The following is a 15,035-nucleotide window of genomic DNA, read 5'->3' as shown; positions in this document are numbered from 1 at the left end:
AGTGTGCTTACCCCTAAGCTGCTTTTCCAGGTCAGGTGTACTGCAGCGATGTTCTACTGCTTGCTTTACAAGGCTGCATGGAAGGGTGGGGAGTGCCTGCTCTTCCTGAGCAGGAAATTTCTCTACAGCAGTGCAGAGGTCTGTGAGTGTAAACTGATTTCAGGAATCAGAGCTGTTAATTATTCTTGAATATTTAGAGTGTGAGACGCAGACAGTGGGATCTGCAGTAGCAAGAGTTTTCTTTGGGATGAGGAAAACTGGGCAACTGGACAACTGAGAATCTGTGAGAACATCTGGATGTTTTCTGCTTTCCACAGTGCAGTGGTAGTAGCTGTATGGTTGTGTATCTCACTTTCACAGGGGCTTTTTCCTTCTCTGAGTTAAAATGTCCTTGTTGGAAAGCAGTGCAAGATATTGTAAAAGGCCCAGCTGTGTGAATCTTGCTTCCTTGAGGGCTCAAGAGGCTGCATGTCTAGTAAGGAGATTGCTCTGGCAGGCCTCTATGACAGCTTGGTTTTATTTGTGCTCTTGTGGGTTTTTTCCCCAGTGCTTGCCCTTTGGGTCACTGAGTAACATCTCCCAAGAAGTGTCGGAGGAGATTTCCCCTTTGCCTGTCACAAGAGTGTCTCTCATCTCACCAAACTGACCTTTGCAGTCTTGCTTGAGGTTTAAGATGCCTGGATCTGTCTGAAACACTGGCTGGTCTGTTTGTGAGTATCACTTGCAGGAAATCAGTTGGCTTTCTGTTCAGTGTATTACCTTTGACTTCACTTTATGCATAAGTGTCAAATGAAAGCAGTGTATTTTATTCTAGCAAAGCAAAGGGTTGAAGTCTTGGTTGTAAGATTGGAGAATCTTCCCCAGAAGAAGATAAAACAGACATGATTTTTAGGTCAGATTTATCATTAAAGCTTTTCCCTTGCTTCTCCCATGCTTTTGGTAGCTGGAGTTGGCAATCTCATCCTTTTGCCACCTGGCTATGGCAGCTGCCCTTGGAGATCTTGCTATCATAGTTCTGCAGTACAACTTCTGCCAACTTCTGCCTCCATCTCCTCTTTCCTGGTTGCTCTGTTCAACAGAGATTTTGTCTGTAGCAGCACTGAACACAATGGGACCCTGACTTTCATCTGGGACTCTGACTGCTTTTAAAATGCTGATAATATTTAAACAAGGAGCTCCTGTCAATGACTAAGGGAATTCAGGCCCTGCTCAGCTCCATCTAAAATAGGACATCGTTTGAAGTGACCAATGCAATGGCTTTGCCTTGCATTTCTGGAACAAGTCTTTTGGGGTAGCTCTGAACTACAGGATCTTCACAATGCCTCCTCTCTTTTTTTTCTTCTTTGCTGGGGGAGAAGAAAAGTGGCAACGTGGGGTTCAGCTGCAGCCCTGTCACCGAGTGATGGCTCCTTGGGCTCTGAGGAAATAAGGACATTTGGGGAGCAGCAGGTCTGGGAGGTCTAGCTGGGTTCCCCACACCCACCGCTTTCTACCATGCTCTCATCCACAAGACTCTGTGACCTCAGAGTGTTTCCAGCCCTTTTCAGTGCAGCTTCTTTTGCCTCAGCTGAAGCTACATCCACTTCTGGGAGCTCATTTGAATTCCAGGGAAAAAGGAAAAAAAATATATTGACCTGTTTTTGTTTGCCTGTGTGCACAATCCAGGGTCCTTGGCTGCTTTAAACTCCGGACCTAGATTAGTAAAAGATTATTTTCACATGGAATTGCTTAGAAATAAAGAAAAGTCTAGGATGTTGTTAGTTTACTCTTTGCTGTTGCTGAAAGAACGAAAGAGTTTTAGAGTGAGCACGGCAGGTAGGTTTGTGTTGTTTTGTTTGTAAAACAAAGTTGAAGGGATATCCTTCACAGAACAAAATGAGCAAGAATTGAAGAAAAGATGTGAATGCTATCACTGGAGAGCTTTAGAAGTCTGAGCACTTCTGAAATGCTTTAGAAATTCAGAGTTAACCCTGCTCACTTTGTTAATAAATAAATAAAAAAATAAAATGCTCCCCCACCCCCCACCCCCATCTCTGGCACTCTTTGTGAGGACTTCTGAAAGACTCTAAAATGTGCTGGCTGCTGAATAAATTATAAACACACTTCCTTTGGTAGAGTACTTGTTCCAGGCTGCACATCCAAAAGCAAATTAAATACTCTTTGGTGTAATTTCAAATGGAGCTGTTTGGTTTGTTTTGAAGATTACGTACTCAAATTATTTATCTTTTTCTTAGGACACTCAGGAATGGGGTATCTCTGGCTCAAACCTTGGATGCGGAGTGGGTTGGAGGGAGATGCAGGTATGAGATGGTGCACATCAGATGGTTTTTGCTCTGCGTGCTGGTTGCAGTGCTGAATGCTGAGAAGGGAGTGTTCATTCCTGTCCCAGGCTGCCTTTGTTTGGTAGAGGACTTAGATGGCAAATGTTTAAATCATGCTCCCATTTATAGCAAGGTGGGCCAAGGCCAGCTTGTTCTGTGTGTGGGTCCTGGTAGTGCTCCCCAGCACTTATCTTGCAAGGTAGGCAATGAAGCACAGAGCTGGTTTTAAGTCTCAGAAGAGCATGGATTTTGTTGTTGGGATTGGTGGAGACAGGATTTCTCCTTTGCATTTTACCAGACCTGCTAAATAAGCTCTTCTGCGAATTAGTGGCTTTTCAGGAAGATAAAGCATGTGAGAAGACTGGAAGTGGAGGCTGCTATGCTTTGAGAGGAGTCTGAAAATGGCTTAGCAGAGAATTACGCAGGTCTTGGCAGAATGAGCCACTGCAGAAATGTGCATTTCTCAGGTAGACACTGTCTCAATGACACAAAAAGTCCCCTGGGATGGCACTCTTCAGAAATAGGGGGTTGTGCTGAAGACTGTTGGGGTGATGCTGTCCCTGTGCCTGCACAAGGTCCCAGACCTCATGCCAGCCATACAGAGAGATGATGTTCCAGCTGTGGGAGTCTGCTGAGCGCAGAGCAATGGCGCTGCATGTCTGCAAAGCTGCAGCACTTCCACCTCTGAGCTGCTGTGTGAGCCCTTTGGGGAGCCCAGGAGTGTGAAATGAATGGAGAAAAGTGGGTCCAGGGCTGTTTTAACTGCTCTAATTCTCCACGGGCGGCAGGAGAGGCAATAGCTGAACATTTATACATTAAGTTATGTAAGGATATAATAGCACTTTATGTTGTAGAACAATCCAAACTGCACTCCATCACTCCTTATGCTGGCTTCCTGCCTGCAAATTGGATGCATGATATGTCAGTTCCAGTCAGCTTCAGTCCTAGGCATGAGTTATCAGCTCGATTTTGAAAGGGCTTTAAGTATATTTGAAACATAAAGGGAAACAGAATCCCCCTGTATCTTCTCCAAGAGCACTGATAGCAGAGTCCAGTCAAAAATATTACAGATTGATCAGTATTTATCTGGTAAGGAGGATGGCTCCTTAACATCATTAAGTGGTGACCTTTAAAACTCATATTCTCCTGCCAGCCAGATCTGGCAATGGATGGAGCAGAGACGGATGGCGGCGGTGGGGAATAAAATCAATTGTTCACTGAGATCTGTCCGTGTGTGTTTTTAGTGGCATGGAGGTCCCTTGGCTACTTTTTGCCATCTCTTTCAGCACATTTCTTTTTTTACAGCAGAATAAATACTGGTTGGTGCCCAAGATGAATTTTCAGAATCATATGTCATGTTTTACAAGGAGCTGACAGCACAAATTGGGGGAGAATAATGGTGCCCAGCCCCAATTCACCTCAATGACTTTATTAGATTTCTCATCCAGAATCAGATGACCAGGCTGTTTTTTGTTTTTTGTTTTGTTTTTTTCTCCTGTTGGGAAGTATCATTTTGGTGTGTGTTAACCCTCTATCTGGATCAGACCATTAGGTACGCTGGCCAGCAGCACCAGACCTGGGAGTGGGACTGTTCATCTGAGTGCACACAGTGACTTTACAACAGCCTGCTCCAGTTTTAAATTTGGACCCTGTCCTGTTGATCCCCTTGTGCCAACTGCTCATAACTTGGGAAGGAGACTGTCTCACAAGGTGTCATTCCCCAGTGGGTCTGGGCAGGTTTGCCTTGAACCCACTGAGTCTATGGCAGTTTGGTGAAGGAAATCTGCTCTGTCACACCCTGCTTGCAGTCATGTGTGGTTTAAGATCATGCATGCACATGCTGGACTGTGAAACAAGGTCTTTTCAAGGCAGAAACAACTCCTGCAAGCTGATTAGGAGTGAGGCTGACAAGTGCTGCCCCATGGGGCATAGGCTGATGGCAATGTATTCATGCTTCTTGGCCATCATCTTCCAACTCTTGCTTCCTTCATGGCTCCAGAGTCATGGATGCGGGGGCAGAGGTGAGGATAAGAAAAAACAGAGTGAGCTTGGGCAGTCTTGGTGCAGTGAGGGTCACCTGAGAGGCCAGACCATGAACTAGGACACATGGTGTAAGGTCACCATAACTCACATCTGTTGGAGGAGGGGAGGAGTAGGCTCTGTGCTGGCCTAGAGTTGTCTCAGCTTCTGCCTATGCACAATGCAGAATCATTAAATGAGAACATGCTTTCAAATACAAGCAGGAAAATGCTTCATCTTTTATATGACTCCCTTCTTCAACCTCTGAGAGATGATGGAGAGGACTCAGTGCTCATTCCCGTGCTTTCAGTGCAGTCCTGTGGGTGCAACAGTCCCCATGGCACAGTGCAGCAGCAGTTTGTCATTGGGCAGCTAGACAGTCACTCATCCGAATCAGAGATGTGGGGACAGTGGCAGAGAGCAGCTGTGTCTGCTTTGAGAAGGGAGCGTGGAGAAAGAGCAAGGAGGGGTGACCAGTCCTAGAGACAGCAGGAGTGGGATGGAGACCAGCCTTCATATTTCCTATCTACCCCCAATTCCCCTCTCAGGACAGAATAATCAGGGTTTTCCCCAAGCCCTGACAGTTGGCATGACTGCTCCTTGCAGCTGTACTTGGGGACATTTGCTTCTTGTCCTGGGGCCATGGTCCCACAGGGAAGTGAGTACATGTATCACTGAGGATCTGCCTGACTTTGGGATGTCTTTGCAGAGCTCAGACAGCCTTTAAAGCAGAAGGTTATCCTAATTTATAGTCCCTAGATTTATGGGAGGTGTATATCAAGGGAGAGTGTAATAGCTTTCATGTAACCCTTTAGCAGAAGGAGACCTGTCCTGAAGTTGTACAGCACAGGGACAGCTGCAGGCTCTTCTTAGTGATGGAGCTGCCTTAACTCTTTCATTTCAGGAGCAGGGAAGAAGCAACCCTGCTGCTGCCTCATCCTGGTATTGCTGCTTGCTCCATATATTGCACATAACAGACGGTGTGAAGTCTGTGCTGGGAAAGAGCCGGAGATGGTATCCAAAGCCCCTTGGCTTCTGGCAGTGGATAGGAAGTCTGAAGAGAGGAGGTTTCCTGAGGTTCATCCAGACCAGCATGCAGGTGCTAGAGGTCTTGCTGATTCCACTGGACTCCATGCCCTGCTTGGGGGAGCTGGGGAAGAGGGGTCTTTCTACAGATGCCCTGTGCCATACTAACCCTTTCTCCATGCTCATGTCCGTCATGGCAGGTTTTTGGCCTTTCCTGTTCTTCTCTGTATCCATGTCAAGATCTGCTTCACAAATCCCCAGAACATAAACAGAGTGGACTGGGCCTTTTTTCTTGCTGTGCGGACTCCTGTAATCTGGAGGAAGGGCTTGGGTATTCTTCCAGGAGAAAGAGGTGAAGGGTGGGACAGATTGTGCCCTTTGCAATTTGGAAGATGCCAGCAGCTGGAGATGCATTATTAGATTGGCCCAAAGCTATTTTGCTGTTAGCATAGTATGATGGTAGTTGCAAAGCTGCTATTCCTGGGGTCCAGGACCTTGCATCCTTTCTCCCCCTCTTCAGTCCCCTCTTTGGAAATGGCCATTGCCCATTCCAAAGCTGGCATTGATGCTAGAAGATATTCTGCTTCTTTAGTAGTTCAAGAGCTTCAGCAGTTACAAAAACTTCTCTTTAAAAATTCATGCTGTTCTGTATCATTTTAAATATTTATTCTTAAGGAACAATGCATTCCCCCTCCCCCATTCTGCTATGATACCTATTTTGCATATGAACTGATTAATAATTAAGCATCTACATTTTATTTTGACTAACAGAAGATGTGTTTCAGCCAGTTGGAGGCCTGTTGTGTTCTGCTGAGCTGTGAATTCACCTTCCCTCTCCAGCTCAAGGGATCCTCTCTAGTCGTGTCTTGCAGCTCTCCCACACTGAGAATCCAAGCAGGCCGTGGTCAGTCCTGGACCAGCCTCCACATCCGTAATGCTCAAGATCCCAGGCTTGCTTGCCACGGAGCCTGTAGGATCTCACCTTCCCTTTCTGCCCAGCATGAAGCCAGGATGGTTTCTGCAGCCTCAACTCTTTCTCCCTGCCTTGCGACTTTGTTGCCTTTGGGAGATGTCAGTGCACAGCTCTCTCTGAAGGAGATGTCTTCCCTCGGCTGGGGAAGGAAGAGGTTGGTGTTGATCCCATAGCATGACCAGGCAGCAGGGAAGGAACGAGCCAGAACAGTTCACATGGGAAATACAGTAGCAATAAACATCTGGGTGCCATCTTTAACCTCTGCTGAAAGAGGAAATGGGGAGGATTTGGGATGTCCTGGGCCAAAGGCAACACGTGTCCCAGGTGGCTCCAAGCATAGGCCTGCTGCAGAGCAGCTGACCTGCTCCATGACAAGCATGGCTCATTGCATGAGCTCTCAGGGGACAGTTTCTCTAGCAGGGCCTTGAGCTCATTTGTCCCCCTCTGGGGAAGCCACTGCTGAAGCTGAGGCCCCATCTCTCAAGTTGCACAGGACAGGGAAATCCATCCTTGCACTGCCCTCATCTTTCCATCAGCATTGGCGAGACAAGGCTATTACGTCGTCTTGGTGCCCGAGTAGCCACAGGGAAACATCTGGCAAAATCAAGGGCCTAGCAGTAGCTTGAGCCCTTAATTGCCAGTGTGGAAAGGGGAGGTGCCAGGTGCATGGTGCCCTTCCCTGTATAAAATCAACTTCAGTAGGCAATGGGGTAACTGGAGAAAAAGACCTCTTTGCAGAATGTGATCCAGTCCTGTTCCCGGGGCAAATAATGGCAATGCTACTCTGACATTGCAAAACTCATGAACAAGGGTTTAGAAAATAGCTGACACAAGGGCAAACTGCACACTGGGATTATAAGGAATTAATCTTGCTAAGAAAACAGGATTACTGTCCAGGAGAGATGCTGAGAAAACAGCATTTGTATTCCAAGGAAAATTTCAGCTTTAGCAACTCCCTCCCCCCACCCCCCCTCACCTCAATTTCCCAAGGAAGAGCAAAAGAACCCCCTACATTTTCCCATGGCCTGGAAATGCAAACCCAGCTGATTTGGAAACATGGGTGTGTCTTGTTTTCTATAATTCCCAAGCATTCAGAGTAATATTTTTTTTTCATCAGTACAAATAAAAATGAAACTGCAGGATCCATTTTAGAATAAATCTTTCAGTGTTCAGAAAACAAGTAAATTAAAGTAAATTGTGTTGAGGTGTTTGTGTTGGGAGTTCTGTCAAAATAGATGTGATTCCTCAGTGGTCCCTTTCAAGAGTGCTGCATTCTCCGAACGGTCTGTCAAAAGCATCTCAGCTGGCTCTACCCTTTTGGCCAGAATTACAAAATGAAGACACTGTGCAAGACTAAGATTTACTAAGGCATTTGGTGCAGACTCACATGAAATCTTTGTCTCAGGCTGAATTTTAACAGACTGGGTTATAAGTGCTGTCATAAAGAGCAAAGATTGCCTGGAGCATTGTAAACAGAGGGTAACGATGGGTAATGGCAGAACACGAGTGGGGTGCTGAGTCTGTGCATGGGGTGCAGGGGACGCACATGGCTACTGGTGTTTCTTATTTAACAGCTTCATTAGTGAGCTGGAGGCAGGCACAAACAGCATGGTAATGAATTTCACAGATGGTGCTAAACTGGGAGGTGTTGCGAACAACAGCTCAGTATGTGATGCAGAGTGACTGGGAGAGGCTTGAAAATCATGCACAATAGGGTGATGCTTAGCTGACAAGCAAATGGTCCAGGACAAAGATGTCCAAGGGCAAAGCTGGCAGTGGAGCAGAGGCTCAGACTCAGGCAAGAGTGTGCTCAGGAAGTTAGATGGCACTGTTTCTTTATGTCTAAATGGTGCAGGAGCAGCAAAAGCCCAAACCATTGAGGCCCTCTCCTTCCATCGTAGAGCAGGAAGGAGACTGTATCTGTATCACCTTAGCTCACTGGCTTCCCTGAGTTCAGGGCACTTTTACCAGCAAGATCCCGAAAACCTGGTAGGAGAGAGGACAGCAAGAATGAGCTTGCTGGGGGAATGGGCTTCAAGGGGAGAGGTAAATGCATGCTGTTTGCATTGCTGAGGCTTGCTGTGTGCGCATATGTGTACATACATAGTAAAACCTGCTTGAAGATGGGATATTGGACATAGGAGTCCTGCCTGAAAGGGCCAATTTCAGTGGTGTTAGACACTGGCTGTAAGACATATAGGGCTGTAGGATCATCTTGAGAACCCAGATCTGGGACCTCTAGTCAAGCAGTAGTAAGTGTTAAGCACATCCTGAGCCTGCCAGGCTGCAGGAAATGGACTGGCTGCCACCTCCATCACATCTGTCAAATTATTTTTTTAATTTTTTTTATTTTTCTGTGGGGCTTTGCAGAAAGAGAGACAGTTCATAAGCAGTGGCGTGGCTCCAGGCATGCCATGGAAGAATGGCAAATACTTGCAAAAGCAGGTGCAGGGCCTTGCCTTCCTCTTCCTCTGTGACTAAGATCTGTGACTAAGGCTGTGTGCACTAGCAAGAGCTCTTTAAGAGAGCAATGTTTCCTATTGGTAAGACTCAGAGATGTGAGTGATGCACTGCGGGCTGGTACAGCTCTTTGAATCTGCTACTACGCATGCAAGCTGGGGTGTATGAATGCAGCTTGTATTTTGGACAGTGTCTGCCTTTGAAGACACCAGTAGATGGAGGAGCTGCTGTTTCCCTCCATCATTTATAGTTGTGGTTAATCACTGTGACTCATCTCATTTCTCATTTGAATTCTCTGACTACAACCTTAAGCCACTGGATCTTGCATTGCTATCCTCTGCTAGATTGAAGAGCCTTTGAATACCCTGTAGTTTTCTTCCCTCAAAGTGCTTAGGCACTGTTATCAGGTCACCTCTTTTAGCTTCTCTTCAGAAGAGAAGCAGATCACATGCCTTCATTCTTATATCATTTTTCTCAGCTGTTGAGATCATTTGGGGCTCTTCTTTGCAACTGATCACATTCTTCAGTCCGGGGGGTTGGATCCCAAGGCTCTTCCTGGACTGCAAACAGGCTTGTACCTCTCTCCAAACTCACTGGAGCTCCATTGGAGCTATACTGTTATCTTGCTTTCCTTGTGTTGCAGTATGGGCTAGTTCCCTTCCGGATTGAAAGAAGGGCAACTATATGCGGTCCCATTTATTGCTGGTGCTCAATTTGGGCATTGTGACTTGAGGTGTGACACTGTCTGGGTGCTACATTTTCTGATGAGCAGTTATTGCTTTCAGACATGCACTGGCAGATTCACAGACCTGGGGAGAGATGGATCTGGTGTGTTGGGACATGGACAATGAAGTTTTGCTTTATTATATCTTCTCCGTGTGAAGTTGGCTGGCCTTGTGCCAGCAGAGCTCTCTCTCTCCTCTCCTCTGCTTGGAAAGCAGCAGCCTCTCTCCCTCATTCTTGTTCCGTTGTCCATTGTTCAGTGCAGTGCTTGGAGAACAGCATGCAAGGAGCTCTCAGCTTTGTTTCCTCACAGCCTGGAGGAGGCAATGCCTGCAGCCTCCACTCTGGACATTACAAGCACTTGTTAATGCCAGGGCATGTAGGTGGACTGCTTTACTCCTACAAGACCTGCCCCTCCAAGCACACTTCCAGAACTGTCCCAAGGCTGCATGAGGGCATAGCTTTGGCTCAAGGCAGAGAGTCTTTGTGGTTCATTTAAAGACACCTAGTGCAGGGTGACAGAGGAAGGACCAGGAATTAATTCCTGTTCCCTGCCACAAGGGCTGAAACCCAGCCCCTAAGGGATGCAAAGGCCATAAACTTGCAATGTCCCCCAAAGACAAGCCTGCACCCAGCCTGTTCTTGACAGCTGGAGAGAGCTGACTCTGGAGGCTTTCTCAGGCAGAGAGAGGGAAATTTCACTCTCCAGGAGGGGTCAGAGATCCAGGCACAGCTGGAGAGAGGAGAAATGCCAGAGTCTTATATTTCCCAAGAGAGCCGAGACAACAGCCAAAACAGAGAACTGTCTGCCAAGTCTGAGATGGGCAGGGCAATGGCCCAGCATGCTGGCATGGTGCATCCCTGTTAGTCATGCTGGGCTGCATCTGCTCACACCAGCCTGGCATTCCAGCTCATTTCTTCTGTTGGCAGAACAAGGCAACTGAAGCTAGAATAACCTTTCTGAGTCAGAGCCAAGGGAGAGTGACACTAGGACACAGACCAGAATTGGTCCGGGATCCTTCTCAAACTTGCACAGGATAAGGTATTGCACTGGTGCACACTCATCCACCTGCTGCCCCCTTTCAAGGAAGTCATCACCCCTCTATTTTGTTCTCAGAGTATGGTTGCCCTTTTCTTGGCCATGTGGACAGCAGCCAGGATCAGACCTGTGGGTAACCTCCTGTTTTATTCCAGTATTGGGTGCTCTGGTGCATGATGGTCCAGGGGAAATTCCCAGTAGCCTGCTGGACATGGTTGTCCTGGAATGCTGAGCTAGAACCAGTGGAGTCCTTCAGTGGGCCTGCCCTCAGGGGAGTGCTAGTTAGAGTTTCCAGTTTTAAGTTTGAGGAAAAAATAGATGGTGCCTAAATTATGGGGACATAGTAGGAGCTGCAAGTGTGTGGTCACAACAGGCATATGTGGTGTGTAGCAGAGGTAGGTGTACATGTGCACAGAAGTTTCTCTCCTCCTTTTTCTCTGCCCTACAATTTTGTCTAGTAGAAATTCTCCCAGTTCTGCTTTCTCCTCCTTTGTTCACAGAGCCCATTGAATTCCGAGAGTTTTGCAGAAATACTCCTTTTCACTGCAAAAACACAGTCAAAGTGAAAAAAATAGCATTTTCACAGCACTCAGAGGGGAATATGAGCAGGGCTAAGAGTGGAACAGAAGCCTTGCTAATAGAGGTCAGCATCTCTCTTTTGGCTCAGGACCTTTCCTGTGAGAACCCAGGCACTGCCCATGGCAGGCTGAGCATCTGGGCTGCTTCAGCGAATGGATGGCTTTCCCTGCGGGCTCCCAGGCAGGCTGTGTGGTGCATGCTCTAAGGACAGCCAGGACCCTGGCCTGTGAGTGAGACTGACCTGGCCAGAGGCCCTGACTGACCCTTCCTCTGCTGTCATTCTCCTCACCGGCCCCTGGCAGAAAGGTTGGGTTGTGGTTCTGTGTCTGCAGAGGGCAAACAGAAGCACAAAGATGCAGAAATGACTGCTTTGCAGGTATCTGAATGGAGACTAACTCAGGGACTCGCACAGCAATGTTTCATTTTAGACAGAATGAGCCCAGATCCTAAAAAGCCTCTATCCTGTAATGGACAGCACCCACACACCTGCAGCCTGACCAAGGAGGAGCCTGATCCTGCTGACCTCCTGTGTCAATCATCTCAGTGTCTGTCTCCTTCCTAAGGCATATCGTGACTCTCAGCTTCTCTTGCTCCATTGTCTCTGTCCCTATGGGACTGGTCTCATGCTTTGCTCTCCCCAGGATCTGCAGGGAGTGAAGCAGTGTGTAGAGGTGCCAGTAATCTAATGGCTAGTGTAGGAAGCAGGTATGAACCCAAGCTCAGCTGGAGGGAGCTCAAATCTGCCTTAGCTGGGAGCTTCTCCCAACGTCAGCTGATGGACAGAGAGCTAAACTTAGGTGTTCATGACTCCAGGCAGGGACTGTACCCCTTGCCTGTTCTCCTCCTTTGCCATGCTAGGTCATGCATCTGCAGGAATTCCCTTTTCTGGCAGTGGGTTCTGTAACACTTGTTGAAGCCATTTCCGTGGGTTTCAGGTGAAGCCAGGCCAGGACTATGCTAGCAGCACAGTTTTCCTAGACAATGTGTAGGAAGACTAATAACCCCCTTCTTTCCTATTCTCTGTGCCAAGCTTGTCTCCTGGGAAAATCCCCTCTTTAAATAGAAGGCTGAGTGCTTTTAGGTTGCAGAGCGGTTTTGGAAAGAATTGCATCAAGGACTTTTAGTGCTTGACCTTTTCCATCCTGCTGTAATTTCTGAGCATGAGACTCAGGTTGTGAAGTGGCTGGAAAAGCTGCCGACCTCATGCAGTCTGTTCCCCTCAGCAGAGACCGGAGCTGCAGCTGCTTCCCAAGAAACCTGCTCTAGCACACTGCAAACAGGTGCTCATGATGGGGTCCAAGGAGCCAGGGGCCAACCTTTGTGCAGATGGTGTGGGTGAGAAGTGCTGTTCCTCTGAGAATGCTGTCAGGCTACAGCCTCAACACCTGGTTCCTGCTGTGTGTGCTGTGCCTGCACTGCTCCTGCTCTGTGAACACACTGAGTGATGGTGCTGTTGTTTTCAGCTATTGGGTCTGTAAGTCCTTTTGGCTGAAGTCAGCTGAGCTGAGTGGCAGCAGGAATGAAGATAGTGGGAGCTGTGGGACGCAGAAGGTACCCTAGGTCTATACAAGAGCTGAACTTTGTAGCTGCTCAGCTGGTCTTCAGACCTAAAGGTTTAGCTGAAGGAGAAGGTCACACCAGCACCACGCAGGAGAACAGCACCTGCATGAGGCAGGCTTACTTCTTAGGAGGCGAGAAGCACAGTCATGAGGGTCAGAGGGTCTTGTACAGAGCTCTGGGCCCCATGCCCACCATGGCTACACTAAGGCTAGCTCAGATACACATGCGTGAGTTGGCTGCCTCTTGGAATGTTTTGCAGCTGCTAAGACCTACTCAGGAAGAGACATCAGAGTGAAAAGGGCTCTTCAAACTAGCGGTCAAAGGTTAAATAAGGATCAGTTTCAGGAGCTGGAGCTAAAGCACATGTTCTTTATAACAGGTTCAGGAGGTAGCTGTTGTGCCAAGGGAGACAGCAGGTTTGGTGTCACTGACAGTTTCAGCTGATAGATTTTGCAGTTCTCTCTAGATCATCTCTGAGCTTCAAGCAGAATTAAATCCAGGATGTTTTATGGTCTGTGCAGTGCAAGAGGTCAGAGAACACAGTTATCTCTCAGGGCCTTCCTAAGTCCAAGTGGAGGGCTTTCCTCCAAGTGAAGCAGGTTTATTCTTCCCTTCCTCTGATTCAGCTCCCTGATTGTCTCCTAAAGGAGCCAGACCCCCCTGCTTGTCCCATGGCACACACAGCTGCTGGAGGCCAGTGACCAGGCCTATAGGCTCTGTCCCTTGCTCTGTAGGAGAGTGTGGTGGACTGCATGGATTAAGAGTAATATCCTCGGTGAGGGCATTTACATTGCCCTGAACAGTGTTTCTGACCTGGCTGGGGAAGGCTCTGGTGGCCTGAAAGAGCACAGAGGGGGGGTTGAATTTGCTGGGACTTCAACTCCTCAAGCAGTTACATGCTTTAGAAAAGTCCTCTTAGTTCCCTACAGACGGTAGTATGAGGCTAATTTTAGACTGCTTTGTTTGGAAATGTCAACTTGTGTGTACAAGAATTTTACAACAACTTTGTTCATGTATTGAAAACTGAAATCACTTTTAACGTTAACAAGGAATCAATTTGTTTTGAATGTGCAAAGATTTTATGCCACTAAGAGTGAAGGTTTTTTGTTTTGTTTTGTTTTTGTAATACATCTATTTTATGTCCATGTCTTGAATAATCCATATCTTTCTTGTTGCCCTGTGTCAGAAAAGATACTGTAGTAATAGAAAAGCTAGTAAGAAGGGGAGTCAGGATGAACAGAGATATGAAATAGGTCTCAGATAGGGATAGACCCAAGTAGACTAGAGGTTTTTCAGCTCAGGCAAGAGGTGACTTCACAGTGCATGGTGAGAGTCTCCAAAACAATGAGTGGGGCACGACAGATGAATAAGAAGCAATTAGTTGCTATTTGTAAACACTGGTAGCACTCAGTAAAATAAATAGGCAGAAGTTTGAAGCAAAGAGAATTACTTTTTCACACAGCACATCAGTCACATCTGGAACTCCTTGCCACAGAACATTGTGAGTCAAAAGAATAAATGAGTTTAAAGCGAAGAAAGGTAAATTGGCTGTCCAGGAACCATTGGTGGCCACAAAGCAGCTGGTTCTTACGCAATCCTGATTTTGGAAGTCTCCAAACCACTGAATGTCATCTAGGACAGTGTGACAGAAGAAGAATTATCATATTCTTTCCCTTTTCCTCCTACTCTTACCTAAATGAGTGCTGCTGACTGTTAGAGATAGGTTGCAGGCTCTAATGATCTTTGGTCTGGTTCAGTGTGCTATTTCTTTTATATATATATACATATACACATACACATATACATACACACACACACTTTTTCTTTTTTTTTAAGGTTCTCAGGAGCACCCAAAACTCAGATTCAGAGCTGCTTAAATGTTGCAGAAACAGGGATTTAAGTTTTAGAGGCTTGAGATTTCTTTCTATCTCCCTTATTAGCAGTTGTCTAAAATTACAATAAAGCATTCCAAGGTGTTGGGTTGGAAGGCTGCTGGCACAAGATTGAGATATAATTCTATTCCGCTTCTTTTCCAATTGCATTTCTGATGAAGAATGGGCTTTTGCAGCTTTATTTTATTTTGCAGCCATATGTGTGTGTGTGAAAATCCACAGTACATTGGTGTGAACAGCTCAGTATTCAAAGAAAGACAGCCCATGGAGTTGCTTGGTAAAACAGATATATAAGCTACACTGCAAACATAAATAGCATGAAGCACCACAGATGTTCTGAAATAGTATAAATCATTTTTCAGCAAAATCTCCCAAATAATAATTACGTTGGGCTTTCTAGTTCATTGTTGTCTTCTCTAATCAGACTGAATCTTTGCAGTGAG

General features: G+C 46.7%; 1 protein-coding gene across 2 annotated transcripts in view; it reads left to right on the top strand.

The window, feature by feature from the left end:
* RTN4R (reticulon 4 receptor) overlaps positions 1 to 15,035 on the top strand; it is an 87,114-nt gene that overhangs the window by 30,026 nt on the left and 42,053 nt on the right. Inside the window, exon 1 of one of the 2 annotated variants that reach the window (XM_013954790.1) lies at positions 2,239 to 2,300. The exons of the other annotated variant lie outside the window; for it this stretch is intronic. Within the exon in view, the coding sequence (XP_013810244.1) occupies positions 2,246 to 2,300 (55 nt within the window). The 5' untranslated portion in view covers positions 2,239 to 2,245. Of the gene's footprint in view, positions 1 to 2,238; positions 2,301 to 15,035 lie in introns of those variants that run through there. 2 annotated transcript variants of the gene reach the window in all.

Source organism: Apteryx mantelli, chromosome 17 (genome assembly GCF_036417845.1).
Source record: "Apteryx mantelli isolate bAptMan1 chromosome 17, bAptMan1.hap1, whole genome shotgun sequence".
NCBI classification, from domain to species: Eukaryota; Metazoa; Chordata; class Aves; order Apterygiformes; family Apterygidae; genus Apteryx; species Apteryx mantelli.
This window is presented reverse-complemented; position numbering and strand designations above follow the sequence as displayed.